The following is a 19,760-nucleotide window of genomic DNA, read 5'->3' on the forward strand; positions in this document are numbered from 1 at the left end:
AGATCTTTCAAGAAACGCATTAACGAACATATAAGAGCGTTTAAAAACAATAGTCTAGATTCTAACTATGCTACACACTTAAACACAGAAAAACACATTTTTGACGACAATTTTGATATATTACACACAGCCACAAAATGTAGAAAATTAAATTTATTGGAAGCCATGGAGATTAAGAAAATGACACATTCAAATGTTAACGATCAATTAGATTTAAATATCTCTCCTTTGTTGAACTTAAATTCCCGCAACAATATTAATTAAGGTTTTATGGTCATTTTTCGGTATATATAGTAGCAGGTAGTTTGTAAATATTACATTTGATAAAGACTCGGTGTTGTCGAAACAATTGTCATGTCATAATATATAATTTCGTGAAAATCTGAACTTTTAGTTCTTATTTATTTTGACAAAATACATTGTTTTTATTTTAATTTGATGCTGTTTGAAAACGACAGATGAATAAAAGAAATTCCTTGGCAATTTTTCATATGGATGTTGATATTTGATGATTTCGATGATTTAATTGATACTTTTTCGGAGTTAAACGAAATTTGACTGAATAAGACGCAGTATTGGGCTTTAAACATATCATAATATGTAGATTCTAATTCCACATGAAAGATTTTATATATTTATTTTATTGTAAAACATTAATAAATTTTGAAAAAAAATCAGTACCACATTGTCCTAATAATAATAATAATAATAATAAATTTTGAAAAAAAAAGTGCCACTCATCGATCTTATGCATGGGAACTAACTCCAAACTTAGTTAAAGTGCCCGTGACTTTGACGGCTATTAGCAAATGGCTGAGCGTAAATACCACAATTTGCTTAGGGATCCGTGAAATTTGTCTTTTAAACAAACCGGGTGGTGGCGGATCGAGAATGGTCGCGACGCGTGGTGAACATTCTTTCGTCGCCGGCACCCTTTCCGAGGGTGTGAAATTACGAGGGCAGAAATATAAGTACATACTGATATACTGACCCCACAAAGCCGGAACTTGAGGATAATTACGCAACTTAATTTAAGTTTTTATAGATTTTTTTTATAACTTACCCTAATGTCTAAGGTTAAATATTGTTGATGATACATTACTCAATAAAATGCATTTTTTTTTTTCGAGGGATAACGCCGGGAATCTTACATCAGCCAAACAGCATTTCTAGCGTGCTGATTGTCCCACATAATGGGAAGACCCCGACAGGGATGCGTACCCGTCGGGAGTGCCGGATTCTTACCGGCTAAACCCAGCAAACCCTTCGTCTTTACCACCTACCTGGGAACTGTTGTTCACATTACTTCCAACTAGGGGGCGTGTCTGTGCCACGTGGCGTTCGTATCTGTCGTTCCTGTATTTCTCCGTGCAGTATCAGTCAACACGTCACGTGTTGTCTCGTTAGTCTTCTAGGCAGCCGTCTGCCTTCTTTCTTAATAGTGTGTCCCTTATGAACTTGTCCACAAGGTCCCAGTTTTCCGTTGTCGACGTCATCAGGTCAATCACGTTGTCTAGCGTAATCGGTCCAGTTAACGTCTCGAGTCTTTGTCTTTCTACCGTCCATCGTGAGCAGTCGAAAAACGTATGTTCCGCGTTGTCAGTTTCTCCGCAGTACTTACAGCATGGGCTCGTTACCTTACCCATGCGGCAGAGGCAATGCCGGAAGTATCCAGTGAGGTAAAAATTCACCTCACCCCCGTCCCTCTCCTTCCACCGTCGCACGTCTCTGATTAGTCTCCTCGTTCAAGTGGAGTCCGTGCCGTTAGTCCATCGAGTCTGCCAGTCATCCATCGTCACGTTGCGTGCTTCTTTGGACACCCTTGCCCTGCCCAGTTCCATATTACGCTCGCAGACACTCTTTCGATCAAGAGCTAAGAGGTCTATGGGAATCACACCGGCGATAACGAACACCGCCGATTCGGGGACTGTTAGGTACGCGCACGCGATACGAAGAGCCCCACGTCTTTGCACCGACAGCATGGCCTGTCGGTATTTCTTTACTTCCATCGCGTCTCCCCATATCTCGGCTCCGTACAGGAGAATCGAATGGGTTACTGTCATCAGTAGTTGTCGCGTCTTCTGTTTTGGTCCTCTCGTGTTTGCCATAAGGCGACTGAGTGCTGCAGTTTTTGAAGCTGCCTTGTCTACGCCGCGCCTGATGTACGACCGGAACCTCAGCCTCGTATCCAGGTAGACACCGAGATACCTGACCTCGCCTCTGGTCGCCATCTGGGTCCCGCCTACTGTCATTTGCACATTCGTGTCAATGTGCTTTCGTGTCAGGTACGTCAGTTCGGTCTTCTGTATGGCTAGGTCTAGCCCTCGTCCCCGTAACCAGTCTGTAATCTGTCCCAGAGCTCGATTCAGCCGGAGCTGCGCCTAACGACCGTCCCGTGCAACTATCACGATGACGACATCGTCCGTGTATGCTACTAGGTGCACTCCCGGTGCCATCGGGATTCTCAGGATCCCGTCGTAGTCAATGTTCCACAAGTCCGGGCCCAAGATCGAACCCTGCGCCATTCCAGCCGTAAGCCGTCTCGTCCTTGTGCCTGTCTCCATTTGGTACGTAAGTGTACGGTCCCGCATGTAGTCCTTCATAATGCGGCTGAAGTATGGAGGCAACCTGAAGGTAGTTGGCATTCAGCATAAAAGGCATTTATCATCATCATCATCATCATCATCATCATCATCATCATCATTATTATTATTATTATTATTATTATTATTTTATTTTTAATATTCCTTTTAGAAAATCAAACGCAAAAAATTCGTTATGTAGAATTCTACGAAGTCGCAACTAGTGTTCTATTGATATTTTCTCAATGTCTCCTGTGCAAGTTAGAAAAACTTTCAAAGGTCAACAACGTAAATAATGTCAATAAGATTATTTATTATTATAAGGATTTGTTACAAGCAATATTTCTAGCTTAATATTTTAACTTTAGTTATAGCTAGCTATGTTTTTAAAGTACTATTGTTGTGCAAACCTGCAGTATCTCGTTGATTACCAAATAAATGAATAAATAAACAGTAAAATTTTTTTTGTTCTTAAAAATGTTGACAGATTAGTTTTAAGCACAAAACAGCAAAAATAAGGTTTTCTTAACGGAAAAAGTATTTTTCCACAAAATCATAACATTTGGGACCTATTACATGGCGGATCTGTATCAGTTTTCTTTAAAAAATAAAACTGGTGACAAAATATAATTTTCTTTTTAACGTAAACTTATCGAAGAACCCCCGTACAATCAATTTCCATCATTAATTCATCTTAATTAGTAGGCCACACTTCTGTCATCTACAGCAATATGTTTCCGCCCATTGTGTCGGCGGTTATAGGCGACCTCTCCGGAAAATATAGCCCCACGTACGGGAAGGAAGACCCCCGTTTTAACCCCCTGGGAACCGGCGCAAAGCTCTTTTGTTATTCATTGTCTCGATTGTTTGGCAACATATTTAAGTGTGGCCGATTATGTCATTTTAATGGTAGCGATGATAACTGGCCGGAGCTTATAAAAATATGGGAAACTTTTTAATTTTGGGTTTGTATTATATATTTTTTTACTTGCTACATTAATATACCCAATTGAGCAAAGTGTCACTTTCAAAGCGTCAACCTCGTTAGGCACGGTCGCGAGCCACTTAGGACGTTTCCGGTACCTTAGTTACGGCTTGGAAGCGATAGGATGTTTTAAATCCAAAGATTCCAAATGACCCTTGCCCAAATAGCAAAAAAAATTGTTGAATACTCCATCAGAAAGTCCTTTTACCTATAGCTTTAAAGCTTAGTGACTGCAAGAAGATCTAAAAATTCTTTTGGAGAATTTAATGAAACTGTACGGTCATAATTGCAGGTTCCGCATACAACATAATTATTTCCCACCACCGTATCATGTGAAAGACAAATTATTATTCTCCCCCAGTATCAAACCAAATAAAAACTCCCTTAAATAGGCTTAAAAAAATTAAATAAAGATAGCGCGCACTCGAACAAACGTGCTCATAGCAAATAAATAATTCACGACCCGCAAACAAAACCGAAAAGTAAACCAGAAAACAGCTTAGCGGAAAACTAAATCCAATGGCTTATCTTTCCGAACAATTGAGCGTCGAACTTTGACAATTGAATGAGGTACAAACGTCAGGGCAGGACAAGGCAGGAACGCACCAACCGATTTCATTGTCTGCTTTGCAGTTATTGAATAATGTTAAAGAAAAATGATATTTTTGGATAACATTTTCATTGGCCTGACGTCATAGATGCGTGTGTCTGTTTTCTTCATTCTATTATGTTCGAAAGCGACAACTCATTTACGTTGCTATTGCAAGATCAAAAAAAATATATCGGTTTTGGTTTTAATAGAATGCAATATAAATCTCAAACATCCTAGAGAAAATCCGTATGGATAATACTCATTCGTTACTTTTCAGTAAGATAGACAATTTGGAAGAATCCGTCATTTTAACAATTGCATTGTAAAATTTTGTAAATGTATTATTAGACTGCACTTTTGTTTAGATTATAACAATTTTTTTCTTTGGGAGCCAAAATTCGTATTTAAATGTTGAACTCAACTGCTCGTTATAAAAATGCAATAAATAATATTATATTACATTGTATGGAGTTTCATATGCCTTATAGCAATGATCATTGGAGATGCAAAAATGTGGCAAAATTGCAGAAATAATTAATAAGTCTGACAGAAATAATTGGAAATGTTTAAATTTTCTCAAAAAATAATGTTTTTATCACTACAAAGAAAGAGTATGTTAAAAGATATAAAACATTAGAATATCAAAAAAAGATATTACCCAATTGCGTAAATATTTGGGGAGCGTAAACCAATCGTTTCTCTCTGTTGTACTGCTCTGATATTAGCCAAAAGGGTTTATTTAGTACACCTATACTTCCCGATAAGTCTGACAAGCATGGGTTGAATAGTTTTAAGGTAGTGGACAATTTTTTTCTAATTTTTAACTAAAACACCTAGTCAATCAGCAATAAGCTACACTTCATTTAAGTGATTTTAAAGTAAGTCAGCACAGGATTCTACGGTTTACATATTTCCAATCGCTGAAGGATTCACCCTGTATAAGCGGTCTGGGTTAAATAATTTTGCGCTTTGTAGTATATAGTGTTGAAATTCTAAAAAAAAACATTTTTTTAAACTTAATTTTCAAACTAATGTAGATGTTTCATTGACATGTTTATAAATTTACGAGACTTCTATTAAAACGTTGATTTATTTTTTTAGTTAAAAATGAATTGATGGGGATTTAAAAACTTATTTTTATTTTAGCAAAGAGCAGTGTCTTAGCATTTTTTCTGGTACGAACGTCACTGGTATTTTTTTAAAAAATGTTTGGCATCAAAAAATGTCTTTTGATGGTTGACATTATAAGGCTTAATGAATGAGCTGGAGCTCGTGTTGTTGGTGCAATCCAAAGCATCCAGATAACGCCATTGGCCATACGCGCTAACCAAACCATGTTTGACACATGTAAGTGGGGCCTCTCGTGTACGGCACGTGATGGGGCCACGCGACCTGGCAAAATCACAGAGCTTAAGACGATTTGCCGGTCGTTGCAGTCGGCACCCTTTTTGAAAGTGACACACCCACGTTGCAAACCAATTTTCTAGAGGGTAGGACGGACGGGCAATTTGTCCACGACGACAACGCTGAATAATTTGTTAGAAGTTGAAGTTTAAGTTCAGCTTCTAACTTAATAAAAATTCGAACCTTGATACAGAGCTTCCGGCACCTATAGAGTGGTTTGAGATAATAATAACAATCCCATAAATTTTCAGTATGAATTAAAATACGTAGAGCCGCCAAGTCAATGACTGATATTGATTTAAATGTATTTTAATCTTAAATATTTTTAGTAAATACTATCTGCGCCATGTGTATCATAAAAATTTGACCCACTTGAAGTCATCGAATACTGTTAGTCCGTATTTAATTTACGATATAATTACACAGCGATTATGATAATGTCAATGTGACATGTGATTTGGAGTTTTCGATGACTTTAATTGATATAATTGGCAAATTGGCAGCCAAAATTATGGAAAAAGTGTGTCAATTTTGCCTAAAGGAATGGAAATATTATACCAAATAAAATAAATAAAATATCTGAAAACTAGAAAACTAAAACTATATTTTTATATTTGGAACAATCATGTATTAATATTTAAGACAATGTGTTAAACTTAAATGGAAATATTCCTGAAAATGTTATTTTTTAAAGAAAATATTAAATATCTGAAAAAGAAAAGTTTAAAACTTTTATATCATATTTACTACGTCTTTTAATGTTCAAACTAAAGTGATTTATTTTGACTGAGAACTGAAAACGACATATCACATCACATTATTTATGATAGAAAATCTGAAATATGCGTCTCTTCGTTTTTCGTTGAATATATTATATCAATGTTTTTTAATGTTTCAACAAACTGGAAGTTAACTAGTTGATCCAAATTTCACATTGAAGATAGTCAATAATTCAGTCAAAATTAACTCGGAACAAATAAAACAAAACAAAAAACAGTGCATTCACATTTTGAACAATGCAAATTTAATTGCAGACTCGCAATACCATCCTCGTATCTATAATGACGTCAGCGTTAAGCGCAGGCTACGTGATTTTTTCAGATGATTGTTATCCCCGACAATTTGACGTGAATCGCAATTTGTTGGCAAGATCGGGGTTAATAACCCACTATTATCCAGATAACAGGAAGCCTTGAACTGCATCTCAATGGTACAAACCTGATTCATTGACCCTTAATTTTCGAGTTCGCTGTATTAAGTGGAATTATGCAATATACCCGCTGTCCGCCGTCATTTCCAAAATTTTCTACATTTTCAAAAGCTCACACCATAAGGTGAAATCCCCACGTAATCACTTCTTCGATTTTTTTTCCCTTCAAACTCAGAAAATAGACATGCAGTGTGGCACAATTCAACTTTAGTGCTCAAAATAAACTCATCGCGACCACTGCCAATATTTATACAAAAAAATGAAGATGAACCGAAGCTCACTGATTTTGTTTTTAGTTCTTACAACTTTCGCAACTCGTTAGCACTGTGGTCTCAGTGCTCCCGGAAAAAATGAATCACTTTGGGTTCTACTCCTCCGAAATTTTAATTCCAGTAAGTATACTAGCAACTAATCGAAAGCCACAACTCAAATTATATAAATTTCGTTGCGTAAGATAATTGAAATTTTGAAGGTTGAAATTTTGGTATATATTCAATAACATCTTTAGGTAGATTGCAGTGGTTTGGATTGACCGGCAATGCATGCTATAGTGATATGTTTTCTGGCGATTTCTATTCAGTTGGTGTCTCCCGCTTATTATGACAGCTTCGAAGATTACTACGATATGGTAGTAGGCAACATTACCTACACTCAAAACTATGTTTTGTCTCAAGAGAATAGCGAACTGGCGAATGTGACTGATTCTCACCTCTATGGTAAGTCTATGCTGACTTTAGTTTATTGCTTTGATACTCCTAATATTCTGAATATCCATTTTGCGACTAAATCACAAAATGGATATTCAAATAGTTGTTGAAGATTCCGAATTGTCTTAGACTTGGACATAGTGCTACATGAAACTAGTTGGAGGCACTTTAAGAATGTGTCACAGTTTAAGGATTGCTGGGTCAAATGAACCTAGATATAATTTTATTTTTAAACTTCCTCGATTTTTGTCCCACTAGTATCATTTTTAAAGATTAGAATCAATGCCATAATTCTCTTGAATTTTGAGTTGTAATGATAATAGGTAACTATCAATTCGTTAGGTTGCTCGCAAATATTTTAGGTATCTGCCCCTTGCAGTCTGTTAGCTCTGGTTTCTTTCCAAAGAAGTTGGAAAGTTGGCCTCTATATAGGAATAAAAACAACTATAGCAGTGGAATGAGCATAATTTTAAAAGAAGAAATTTCCTTGATACATTATTTTTTTGTTTTGATTATTTGTTTGCCACTATTTGACAGTTGGTAAATTGAACTTATAATGTTTTGATAAAATCCTTAGAAACATTCACGACAGTGTGACAAATATCTAGTGTATGATCTCATTTCAGATTATGGAGTTTACGATTTCATAATAGTAGGGGGCGGTTCGGCTGGGGCAGTCCTGGCAAACCGCTTATCAGAAATTTACACCTGGAGGGTATTGCTATTGGAAGCCGGAGGAGATGACAATGACTTTACCATAATTCCAACCATGGGAAACTATTTGGCCAATTCTGAAATGAACTGGGCATATTCCACCACACCTCAAGAAAATATCTGCCAAGGTTTAACACGTCTAGCTTCAAATACTGTACGATACTAAGTGATAAGTGAAAAACCTTATAGGATTGGGAAATGAGAATCGCTGTCCTCATCCCGCGGGAAAGGTAATCGGAGGCACAAGCTCCACCAACGGATTAGTTTACACCAGAGGCAATCCCGTAAATTTTGACCAATGGGCAGAACTGGGCAACGCCGGATGGTCGTATGAAGATTTATTGCCGTACTTCAAAAAATCTGAAAACGTCGCTTTTGGAGTCAAGGAAGATGATTATCATGGCACAGCAGGTTTTTTGTCAGTCGACGTAACCAGCGAGACGCCCGGATTGGTAAGTGTTCACTTTGGAGTTTGTGATGTGGTATAATGAAATTAATTTGCAGCAACCTGCCGTATTTGAAGCATTCGAGGAGCTTGGCGTAGAGGAAACGGATTACAATGGGAAACAACAGCTAGGAATTGGAAAAACTCAGTATACACTAAATTACAATAAAAGAGCCAGCACTGCCAGAGCTTTCCTAGATCCCGTATTGTATAGGACTAACTTAGCAGTCAGTCTGCGCAGTTTCATCACTAAGTTACACATCAACACTTTTTCTAAACGGGTGTACGCCGTGGAATTTGTTAAAAACGGAAAGCGCTTTATCACTAGGGCAAGAAAAGAAGTGATTCTATCAGCAGGGGTGATCGGTTCGCCGCAGATACTGATGTTGTCCGGAATCGGACCGAGAGATCATTTGAATGAGTTGGGCATTGATGTTATCGAAGACTTACCAGTTGGCTCGACATTTCAGGATCAAGTGATTTTCAGCACTTTAGTCTACAGGTACCACTGATGACGATGAACAATTTTTACATTTTTCCAAGAAACTTTCACAGGCCACTATTTACAGAACTTCTGGATTTCTCCATCAGTTGTTATTGAGTCTCACTTGCTAACGTTTGGTCAATCCTCCTGTTGGCTTCTTCAGAGCTTGACTGAAACCTGCTTATGCACTGTTTGAGGGGGCGGATCTAAATGAGCGGCATAAACATCGTCTCGTGTGACTGGTTCCCATATTGGTGACAGGCGAAGACCTCAGTTGCGGTTAAGATTGTTAGATTGCTTATAGATTTCTATACATTCTCGGATTTTTGGTTGGTAGAAGAATTGATTACATGCAAGAAATTTTAGTGTTATCGAATGAAATTTATGTTCGGTTTCCTGATTGGGTTCGGCAACTGCTGATGAGATTACTGATATTAAGGCTTTTTTATGTTCTTTGAACTTAGTTGATATTTTTCGTCCGGCCTCTGGCATCTCAAATGGAATTTTGTCTTTGACGGATCCAAGATGTTGAGGGATTTTTGGACAAGTGGTACATCTGGCTTCGACGTTATATTTCTTTAGAACTTTTGATATGTGGTCAATAATGTTTTGAATGTAAGGAAGGACCACAGTGGCAAGTGTGGGATTGCTTTTGGGCCCATTGCTATTGGAAGGTGTATTTTGTGATGGTACTCTTAATATCTTTAATGTGGAAATTACTAGTGAGAAGATTAGGGGTGAAGTGTTTTAATTCTAGGTTCAGTAACCGATGATTTTTGAGACGAATGGTGATGTGACAATGCATTAAGGTATCCGTCTGTGTGCATAGGTTTTCTGTAAACACAATGACGCAATGTTAGGTCTGATTTTTCTATTAATAAGAGTATCTAAGAATGGGAGGTTATTATTAGTTTCTAATTTTATGGTAAAACGCATGTTAGGGTGTATATAGTTTTAGATAGAAGGTGTAGAGAGGTTTCTTTTTAATGCAGAACACATAGCTACTCCCGACGTTTGTTGAAAAATTTGACTGTTGTAAGAAAAATGTGTTCCATTCAAGCATTTTTCTTTAATAAAAATGAATTCTACGTCGAAATCAACCAGAATATGTTGTGTATCTAATGTAATGTTTTTTAATTGTCAATGAAGTGAAAGGAACTAAGTACGAAAATGTCAGTTTTCCCTGTAAAAGCTTTTAATAAAAAAGCAAGAGAATATGTTGGACAACCAACAACAGGTCGAGGGGTAATCCTGGTTTGTGAATCTTAGGAAGTCCGTAAAAACATGGAATTTTAGAGTCATGAGGAGTGAAAGACTTTTCAAGGAGTCTGATAGAGAAGAAGGGTTCATAACAGACTTGACGTAAAATCTTTTTTAAGTTGACGATATGATCCGTTTGGAAGAATATTTTGAACCTTTTCCAAATATTCATTTGTGTTCATGACCACCAGAGCATTTCCTTTAACTGCTTTTAGGATTACGATATCGGGATTAGATTTTAGAGATTTTAGGGCAATGCGTTCAGGCTTTCGAATATTAGATTTAAGGTGTTTTAGTTTTCTAAGGATTTTTGCGGTTTCAAATCGATTTTCATTAGTTGAGATGGTACATTGTTTAGGATAGACTCGACATTTGAAATGATTTCCTCTTTTGGGATAATGCGTGAGGCAAAGACGAAGTTGTAATATTTTTTCCATATCCTACAATTGGTGTGATGATACATTTATCACAGTGTTCAGAAGTTGACTTCGATGTTAGTTTGTGATTTTGGGTAGAAGATAAACGAAGATTTAAAGCTTTGTCATGAATCGTCTTTAAAAGAGTATCGAACTCGGATGGGGACAAGATGGAAGCAATTTCAAGATGTAGAGACCAAGGAGTCTTATTGATTTGGTCTATTTCCTTACGGGTATAAGGAATTCTTTCTCGAAATGAAGCGAAAATAGATTTTCTAAGGATTTTATAAACGCATGAGGTTTTGACATGATAAGACATTTTATGAAAATTGGGGATAACGTTATGGTCAGTTAAGGTCTCAAAAAGCCAATAGGATGTTTGACGAAACGTTAGTAAGTTCGACTAAAAAAAACCGACTCAGGAGAAATACAAAAGTTTTGTAAATAGTAATTTTTACATTAATACACTTTTTATAGGACCAACCGGACATTTTTTAATATCACCTTTAAAGATCAATTGGAGCTTTACGTACAGAACAAACGACCTCTGACGGGCCATTCCGAAATTTTGGCTTTCATAAATTTAAACGAAACAATTACCAGCCGTCCAGATATCGAGATAATTATTGCTGTGACAGCACCAACGCTTAACGACACGTGAGATCATCACTTCCTGATTGTGTCGGAACTGTTTGTTATTCGAATCACTTTGCAGTATTTCCCCTGATTTGGACGTTCTGCACGACATCCAGTTCGTAATTTGCTTAGTGAACCCCATCTCGAAAGGAACGCTGCGACTTCAGTCCAGAAGTCCTATTGACAGACCATTGATAAACCCAAACTATTTAAACGATCCGGAAGGTCAAGACCTGGCCACTCTTCTAAAAGGCCTCAAGTACGTGTTGCGACTGAACGAGACGAAAGCGTTCCGGGAGTTCCGAGCTTGGGTGGACCATCCTCCAGCAGAACCATGCGACGGGCAATTCGAACGATTCTCTGACGATTGGTGGTACTGCGCCATCAAAAATTTTGGCTCATCGGTGAGTCGCCATCTTTTTCGGAGAGAACAATTCATTTTGATAGAGTTGTTTGTTCCAGACTTATCATTCAATAGGCACGACGCGAATGGGAAACTCCACGGAATCATCAGTGGTGAACTCCAGGCTAAAAGTCCATGGAATTAACGGTCTGAGGGTTGTCGATGCTGGAGTGATGCCTGTAATGATTTCCGGGCATACGAACGCAGCTACGATAATGGTCGCAGAGAAAGCTGCCGATATGATAAAAGAAGATTACAACTTTGTTTAACTTATTATCAATTATACCTTTTATTGTTAATGTTAGTTTAAAAACAGAAGAAATATGCTTATTTCAATGCCAAAATATAAAATCTCCAAATCTGATTTTGCTTTCTGTAAATACTATATATCTCTACTGTGGTTGAACGTTCTTGTGGTTAATGGTTAATAAAATATTTTGCAACGAAGTATTTTTTGTTATCACAATGATTGTTTGTTTGTCTAAATCTGTGTCAAATTGAAAAACCACACCTGCAAAAAAACTGCTTGATCTTGTCCGGCTTCAATATGCTCCCATCAAACCCTTCCAAATTTTATCATGTTTCATACTTTTCCAGACAGCAAGACATCAAGTTTCATAATGAATTTGATTTGCCTGTGAACGTAACTAGATGATTCGGCTGCAGAAAATATCAGTTGAACAAAATGCTGTCAGCCACACTCGCAAATCTGATAATTTTTGGTAGATGAGATAACGGATTTACAATTTCGCAAAATTTAAATTTGACGGTATATAAGCGATTTTAAATAATTTTGATTCAACGTTACTGAAATAGTGATAATAGCTATGCACATAAAGGCGTGTTTCTTGATATTTTTTATATCTCCCATCTGCGCGAATTATGGCTTGGACGATTATTACAATATGATTGTCAATAATATTACTTACTGGCAACGATATGTTTTGCCGCAAGATAATAGCGAATTGGTCAACGTAACCGATTCTACACTTTACGGTAAGTTTCCACGAATATTTTACATTTTTTAATAATAATTTGTTCTCAACGATATTTTACAATTAGTGACAGAGCTTAAAGCAATAGCTCAATTGACCAAACAGTGCTAAATAATAAGCAGGTAAATAATGAATGCTTACCTAAATAAAATCGTTTTCAGAAATATTTCCTTTAAATTCTATGACGAGAATTTTTTATTAAATAGACTGCAGTTTGATCTATAATTTATTCCTTTACCAGAATTCGACCGAAAATATTCAGTGGGATTTATGAAAACGTATTTAACTACAGACCTTTCTTTTGAGTGCACAATAGGCTATCCTGGTAATATTTTTGTCACGCCGAAATCTTTATTGACTGACTTAAGGTGCGTAGCCTAGATTAGGACCCATTGTTAAAATTCCAAGTTTTACGTAAAAAAGATTACATGTATATTCCAAGAACGTTGACTTATATTTTGCAACGTGGTAATTTTTTATTTCTGAAATTAAAGAGAATCAAAAGGAATTAATTATTATTTATTTTTTCAAAGGGACTGATATGTTTCAATAATAGAAAATTGTCAGCATCAGGGTTTCAATAGATTAGAATTAATAAAATATTCTTTTTTTTTATAATTTTCTTTTTTTTGTATTATGCGTTTTCGTTATTAGATTCTTACTAAACATTTTAAATTTTGCTCCTATTTTAGTTCTTCATATATGAGTTTCAGTCGGACCCCGATAATGATAATTATGTATAGTTGAAACATGTAGCTTGTCTTCTTTTTAAAATTTCAACACAAAAAAAATTTGTGTTTAATTTGATTTATTTAACTCCATATATGGAAGTTGTTTAGATATTAAGGTATTACTAATTATCATTTTAGACGAATAAAGGTTTTAAGAATATAAACAGCTTTGAGTAATTTTATCTCCTGTATCCCGAAATAGCTGTGAAATAGATCGGGAGCCATAAAAGATAGACAAATAAATAAATAAAATAAATAAATAAAACCGCCTTTATTTTAAACTCGGCGCAGGTCAGCTGAGCTGTTATCTTAACCGAGAATATAACAAGACAATGCAAACTTCATTTATTATACCAATTCTATATAAAAAGACATGAAATAGGCAATACATCAAAAAAGGAAAACGACAAAAAACAATATTAAAAAAAGAGGACTGATTAACAATGTAGTTAGTTCCCCGTAAGAGATATTATTTTAAATGAAATACTTTTGAAATGTTGTTGGTAATATAAAGCTTGGTTCTTCTGATTTTTGTTGGTTTGTTTCTAATTGAATGTCAATTGAAAAAAAAAAACTTCATATGAACACATGTCCTAAACGTCTTAACATTTGAGATACAGGGTGGTAAAGTTTTCAAAAATATAATATATATTTTTAATATCTGTACTAACCCTATAGAGATTATAAATAAAATTTGCCATACTTGTATTATGTATGTGCCATAATTTTTTTGAAAAACGCGAGCGGCGGATGTACGAAATTTCACGTTTCTATTTTGGCAGACGTTCATGGTACGCCACTGATTAAATTACTTGATTGTTTTCAATCCGATGTACGGTTTTAGTAGAATAAAAACCTCTTCCCCCATAGTCATAACAATATCGTTAATATGAAACGATGAAGAGAATCATTATAACTTTTATTTCCTACTTAAGTAAATAAACTACGTAAACATAAATAAATAAAATAAATTTAAATAAGAGTCGTTTATTATTTATCTTGTTATTAGGTTATGTGTAGCTATTTTTTTTTGTTTTTGGCAAAAAAATTCTCGTCTTAACCAGTGCAGTGGCGACCCAATTAACCAAAATATTCATATATTCATAAACAGTAAGTGGCACGCCACTAATTCTCTGCCTGCTGCCATATTAACGACATTAAGCGAAAACCGTATATCCGATTAAAAAAAAATCAATAAAAACTTTATTTAGAAATGATTGGAGATTTGTAAGAACGATTTTTATTTTAAGAGAAATCAGTGGCGTACCATCAATGTCCGCAAAAATAGACATGTGAAATTGCATACGCCCACGACTTTAAAAAAAATTGTAGTACACTAAATAATCACTCTTGATACATGGTGCCAAATTGCATTAAAACATAGAACATGGTATTACAGATATTAAAAAAATGCATTTTATTCCTGAAAACTTTACCACTCAGAAGCTCAAAAATTAAGACGTTAGGACATATATTTATGTGAAGTTTTCTTTTTAAAATAGACTCAAAATCGTTCCCTCAATTTTTTAAAAAATCTAATCTAATCTACTTCTTTGCTTTTAATTTATTTCAAAGATTACAAATTTATGAAATATACAAACAAAAAAACTTTGGTTTTTTCAAAATATATTCGAAACTAGAACAGATAATTTTATTGCGTACTATTGGTGGTCATATTGCGTCGAATTCAATTCAATATATCCACTGCTGCTTGCACTTAATATCCAAAGCGAAGTATTTTTTGTGTCCTTAAATTATATTTTTTGGAAACTGCATAAAACACGGCTAACATATTTTCGATTTCAGATTATGGAACATACGATTTCATAATAGTCGGGGGAGGTTCGGCAGGGGCAGTTTTGGCGAATCGCCTGTCGGAAATAAACCAATGGAACGTCTTGCTGTTAGAGGCTGGTGGAAACGACAGCGATTTCAGTATTATTCCAGCCATGATGAACTATTTGTGGAACTCTGAAATGAACTGGGCATACTCCACCACTCCTCAGAGTAACCTGTGCCTAGGTACACAACCGATTGTTTGTCAATCTAAGATAAATAACCCATGAACTGATAATTGCAGGATTTGGCACTGGGAATCGTTGTCCACATCCTGCGGGAAAGGTAATAGGCGGTTCAAGCTCCATTAATGGTATGATATATAATAGAGGCAACCCTCTAAACTTCGATCGATGGGCAGAACTCGGCAATCCGGGCTGGTCTTATGAAGAAGTACTGCCGTACTTTAAAAAATCCGAGAATGTGGCGTTTGGACCGGGGAAGGACAGGTTCCACGGAGTCGGAGGTCCGTTGGCTGTTGACATCACTTCAAAGACACCTGAATTGGTATGGGTCGATTGTTTTTTATAATCACATAAGCGTCAAAGTCTGCATATGATGAAAAACTCACTTTGCAGCAGCCAGCACTTTTTGAAGCGTTCGCCGAACTAGGAGTACAAGAAATCGATTACAATGGTAAACGACAAATAGGCGTAGGTACAACTCAGTACACTCTGAATTATAACCAAAGAGCCAGCACCGCCAGAGCTTTCCTAGATCCCGTACTGCATCGGACTAACCTAGCGGTCAGCTTGCGGAGTTTCGTAACTAAACTCCACATTAACAAGTTTTCCAAGAGGGCGTACGGAGTGGAGTTTGTTAAAAGTGGAAAGCGTTTTATTAGTAAGGCAAGCAAAGAGGTTATTCTATCAGCTGGCGTTATCGGTTCCCCGCAGATTTTGATGTTATCTGGAATCGGACCAAAGGATCATTTGAAAGAATTGGGAATTAATGTCGTCAAAAACTTACCGGTTGGAAAATCACTTCAGGACCAGGTTATATATAGCGTCTTAAAGTTCAAGTGAGTCTCGCAAATATATTAGCTGTCGAGCAAACGAAGAAGCAAAGCATGCTATTTATAAAAGAAAAAGAAAAAAACGTCTTCTTTAAAATCTTTTGCTACTAGTATCTAATAAAGCATAACTCTAAATATTGGACCCAGTGGCAAGATTCGATTTCCTCCACCAAAGGCTCGATTATTCTTCCCCTGAGTAAGTCTTTGTCTTTTCCAGAACAAATCGGACCTTTTTCAACGTATCCTTCGAAGAGCAATTGAAACTTTACTTAAAAAACAAACGGCCGCTGACGGGTTTTTCTGATATCCTGGCTTTCGTCAACCCGGAAGAGACAACTCCCACACTGCCAGAAATCGAGATCATTTTGGGTGTAACAGCGCCGACATTGAACGACAGGTAAGATTTTCATTACTTTATGAATAGAAATTAGAAGAGATATTCTGCCTGAATAGGTACCGTGCGTTTAATTTATCTGGATAACATTTTAATTAGCTGTAACTTTCTTGTTGTTTGTTTTCCGCTTACAACGATGCAGCACACTTTATATTTTAGTCCACTCGTTTTTGACAAATCGGCGAAAATAGAAATTTTTTTTATGATTCCAAAGAGTGACCTGACTGACAAAAAAAATATGTTTATGTTTGACATAGTAGTAAACAACGTCCATGTCGTCATTGTTAAAATGGGTTTTCGTGAATTTACCACCAGAGAAAGGAGTGATATGCTTTAAGTATACTTTTTGAATATTTAAAGTGTAACCGCAGTTCGTCGTTAGTATATTAGACTTTATCCAGATCGCGAAGCTTCTTCGAAACAGATATTTCCAAGGCTGGCAGAGAAATTTCCAGAAAACGGTAACGTATCAAATGCTAAAAATGTTTTAAATGAAGTAGTATAAGCACAGCCAGTTTCCTCTATTACCAGAGTTTTGAAAGAATATAAATATAACGTATTTAAATTACGTAAAACTCCAAAAACTAAGTGCAGAACAATGTCAAAGGAGGATGAAGTTTTGTTTAGATTTTTTAAAAGGACATAATGAGAATAATAATTTTTTGAAAAACACGTTCGTTCGCTACAAGAAAGGGATGTAACGGACAAAATACCAATAATTGTCTTTAAATAATCCTAGACAAATACACCAAATAAAAACCCATGAGTACCAATCAATTAATGTATGATGTAGTGTCATAGATCGGCATATTTTGGGTTCGATATTAGACCACACACACTTAGAGCACCAAATAGAACAATATATAGATGATTTACCCCTAAATATATGAGCGGTGATTATATGGCAAACTGTGCCCCTCCTCGCAATGTTATGCAAGTTAAAACTCCTTGCAATAATGTCGTGGAACTTCGGCAATCAATCAGTTCAGAGACAATCGGCAAACTTTACTAAAAGCAAGACGTCATACAATTACAGTGTATCAGAAATGGGTTTAGGAAAATGGTTGTCACATACAGCAGAATAGTTAAAGAATTTTTTACTTTAGTGTGACTTGTCATTTTTGATGTTTTTGTTCTACTTTAATTTGTCAATTTGTTGCAGTCAGTCACGGCACTCTTTGAAATTAAATTATTACATAAAAATTTCCTATTTTTACCGATTTGTCAAAAACGAGTGGACTAAAATATAAAGTGTGTTACATCATTGTAATCGGAATAAGATATTCTATAAAATACATATATAATATATAGGGTGTTCCATTAAAAAATATTTGATGTAGGCTTGTATGTCAGAAAATTGATAGTATTTTGTTTTATACCTCTTACCCTACTACTTACTACTTACCCTACATTTTGTTTTTTTGTTTACCTTGATATCTCCAAAAATACAAAAAAATTGAAGCCAATTAACATGTTATCAAGATAAATTGCATAAATTTGTTGTGAATACATTCTTCCTTTTTGATATTAATAAAACTATGTCTATTTTCCTTATCATGAGAATCTACTCCGTAATTTTGGAGAGCAGTCTTCGGTTTGATAGCAGCAGTGCTATGACTAGGTTCGTGCTTAATTTCTTTTGAAAAAATATACGTGCGATCGCAACTTTAAAACAATATATAATTTTAATATAGAATATGTCGAGTGTTCAGCAAATAATTTTTTTGATGTGGAATAGCTGGTGGCTATTATATAACAATGATAAAATGATAATATTTAAGCAGGAGTAGGAGAAGGTGTTGTTCACTAAACTTCTGATTCTGTGACACAACTTGCTCGCCAGATGATTGAAAAATTTGTATAAAATTCCTTCGCAGATGTAATAGCAGGCAGAGAAAGATGGTAAACAGAGTACAGTTTTCCGCGTGCCGTAGACTTGATCGATTGTACGTAATGTTCAAATCACCTGAAATAAATTGTGACACAACCTACTGTCTCATGCTCATGCTCGTATTCTGGCATTACATTGATTTTTTTTCACTTGCTGTTTGAATGGAAATAATATTTACCTGCAGCTAGCAGCATGCGAAATATTTGACATAACGTGGCAACAGCGTACCGTTCTCATCTGCGTCTTTGATCAGTATTTCAGCATTTTTTGACCGTATATAAAATTTTAACATTAACCACTCTTTTCACGATTAAAACTGCTTTACGTTTTTCAGCATTTCGCCCGATCTAGAAGCCTTGCACGATATTAACATTATCGTATGCCTATTGAACCCTGTTTCGCAAGGGACATTGAGGTTGAAATCGAACAGCCCCATCGATCGACCACTGATCGATCCAAATTATTTAAGCGACCCCAACGGACGAGACGTTAATACTCTTTTGAAAGGGGTTAAGTATATACTTAGACTTAACGAAACTAAGACGTTTCAGGAGTATCGGGCTTGGGTCGAACACCCGCCAGCCGAGCCATGCGATGGGCAATTCGAGCAATTCTCTGACGATTGGTGGTACTGTGCCATCAAGTACTTCGGCTCTTCGGTTAGTAATCAATTGAAGAAGGGAGCAAGCATTTACCTATGATTAATTTTAGACATATCATTCCATAGGCACGACCCGTATGGGAAATTCTACCGATACTTCGGTAGTGGACTGTAGACTGCGAGTCCATGGAGTTGAGAACCTGAGGGTCGTGGACGCAGGAGTGATGCCGATCATGATTTCAGGGCACACGAACGCTCCTACAATAATGATCGCAGAAAAAGCCGCCGATTTTATAAAACAAGAGTACAAAATACATATTTCATGATCTGTGCACCCGAATGGTGCAATTTTTAAAAGCTTTACATTTGACATTCGAGGACGACACATTATTCCTTTTATTAAAATTGCGTTACTTATTAGTTTTACTTTCGACTCATATACCTTCTAGATTCCATAGA

The 19,760-nt window shown here is 36.0% G+C and overlaps 2 protein-coding genes across 2 annotated transcripts; both read left to right on the forward strand.

Moving 5' to 3' along the window:
- The first annotated feature begins 7,099 nt into the window (after positions 1–7,099).
- LOC132696866 (glucose dehydrogenase [FAD, quinone]-like) lies at positions 7,100–12,273 on the forward strand. Its single transcript, XM_060661958.1, has 8 exons — positions 7,100–7,165; positions 7,282–7,489; positions 8,107–8,322; positions 8,384–8,646; positions 8,699–9,141; positions 11,277–11,456; positions 11,515–11,839; positions 11,898–12,273. Exons 2-8 carry the CDS (start codon positions 7,312–7,314, stop codon positions 12,105–12,107), a joined length of 1,815 nt encoding a protein of 604 aa, XP_060517941.1. The 5' UTR covers positions 7,100–7,165; positions 7,282–7,311; the 3' UTR covers positions 12,108–12,273.
- Positions 12,274–12,665: 392 nt separating this feature from the next.
- On the forward strand, positions 12,666–19,760 carry LOC132697162 (glucose dehydrogenase [FAD, quinone]-like). Its single transcript, XM_060662456.1, has 7 exons — positions 12,666–12,834; positions 15,371–15,586; positions 15,645–15,907; positions 15,979–16,421; positions 16,633–16,812; positions 19,035–19,359; positions 19,412–19,760. Exons 1-7 carry the CDS (start codon positions 12,666–12,668, stop codon positions 19,625–19,627), a joined length of 1,812 nt encoding a protein of 603 aa, XP_060518439.1. The 3' UTR covers positions 19,628–19,760.

The sequence above is a fragment of the Cylas formicarius genome, unplaced genomic scaffold, assembly GCF_029955315.1.
Source record: "Cylas formicarius isolate icCylForm1 unplaced genomic scaffold, icCylForm1.1 PGA_scaffold_1__22_contigs__length_36826433, whole genome shotgun sequence".
In the NCBI taxonomy this organism is placed as follows: domain Eukaryota; kingdom Metazoa; phylum Arthropoda; class Insecta; order Coleoptera; family Brentidae; genus Cylas; species Cylas formicarius.

Coding starts and splice junctions, on each gene's coding strand:
- LOC132696866 (XM_060661958.1), top strand. CDS start 7,312: ATGCATGCTATAGTGATATGTTTTCTGGCGATTTCTATTCAGTTGGTG. Junction 7,490..8,106: donor GACTGATTCTCACCTCTATG/GTAAGTCTATGC, acceptor ATCTCATTTCAG/ATTATGGAGTTTACGATTTC. Junction 9,142..11,276: donor TTCAGCACTTTAGTCTACAG/GTACCACTGATG, acceptor CACTTTTTATAG/GACCAACCGGACATTTTTTA.
- LOC132697162 (XM_060662456.1), top strand. CDS start 12,666: ATGCACATAAAGGCGTGTTTCTTGATATTTTTTATATCTCCCATCTGC. Junction 16,813..19,034: donor GCGCCGACATTGAACGACAG/GTAAGATTTTCA, acceptor TACGTTTTTCAG/CATTTCGCCCGATCTAGAAG. Junction 19,360..19,411: donor TCAAGTACTTCGGCTCTTCG/GTTAGTAATCAA, acceptor GATTAATTTTAG/ACATATCATTCCATAGGCAC.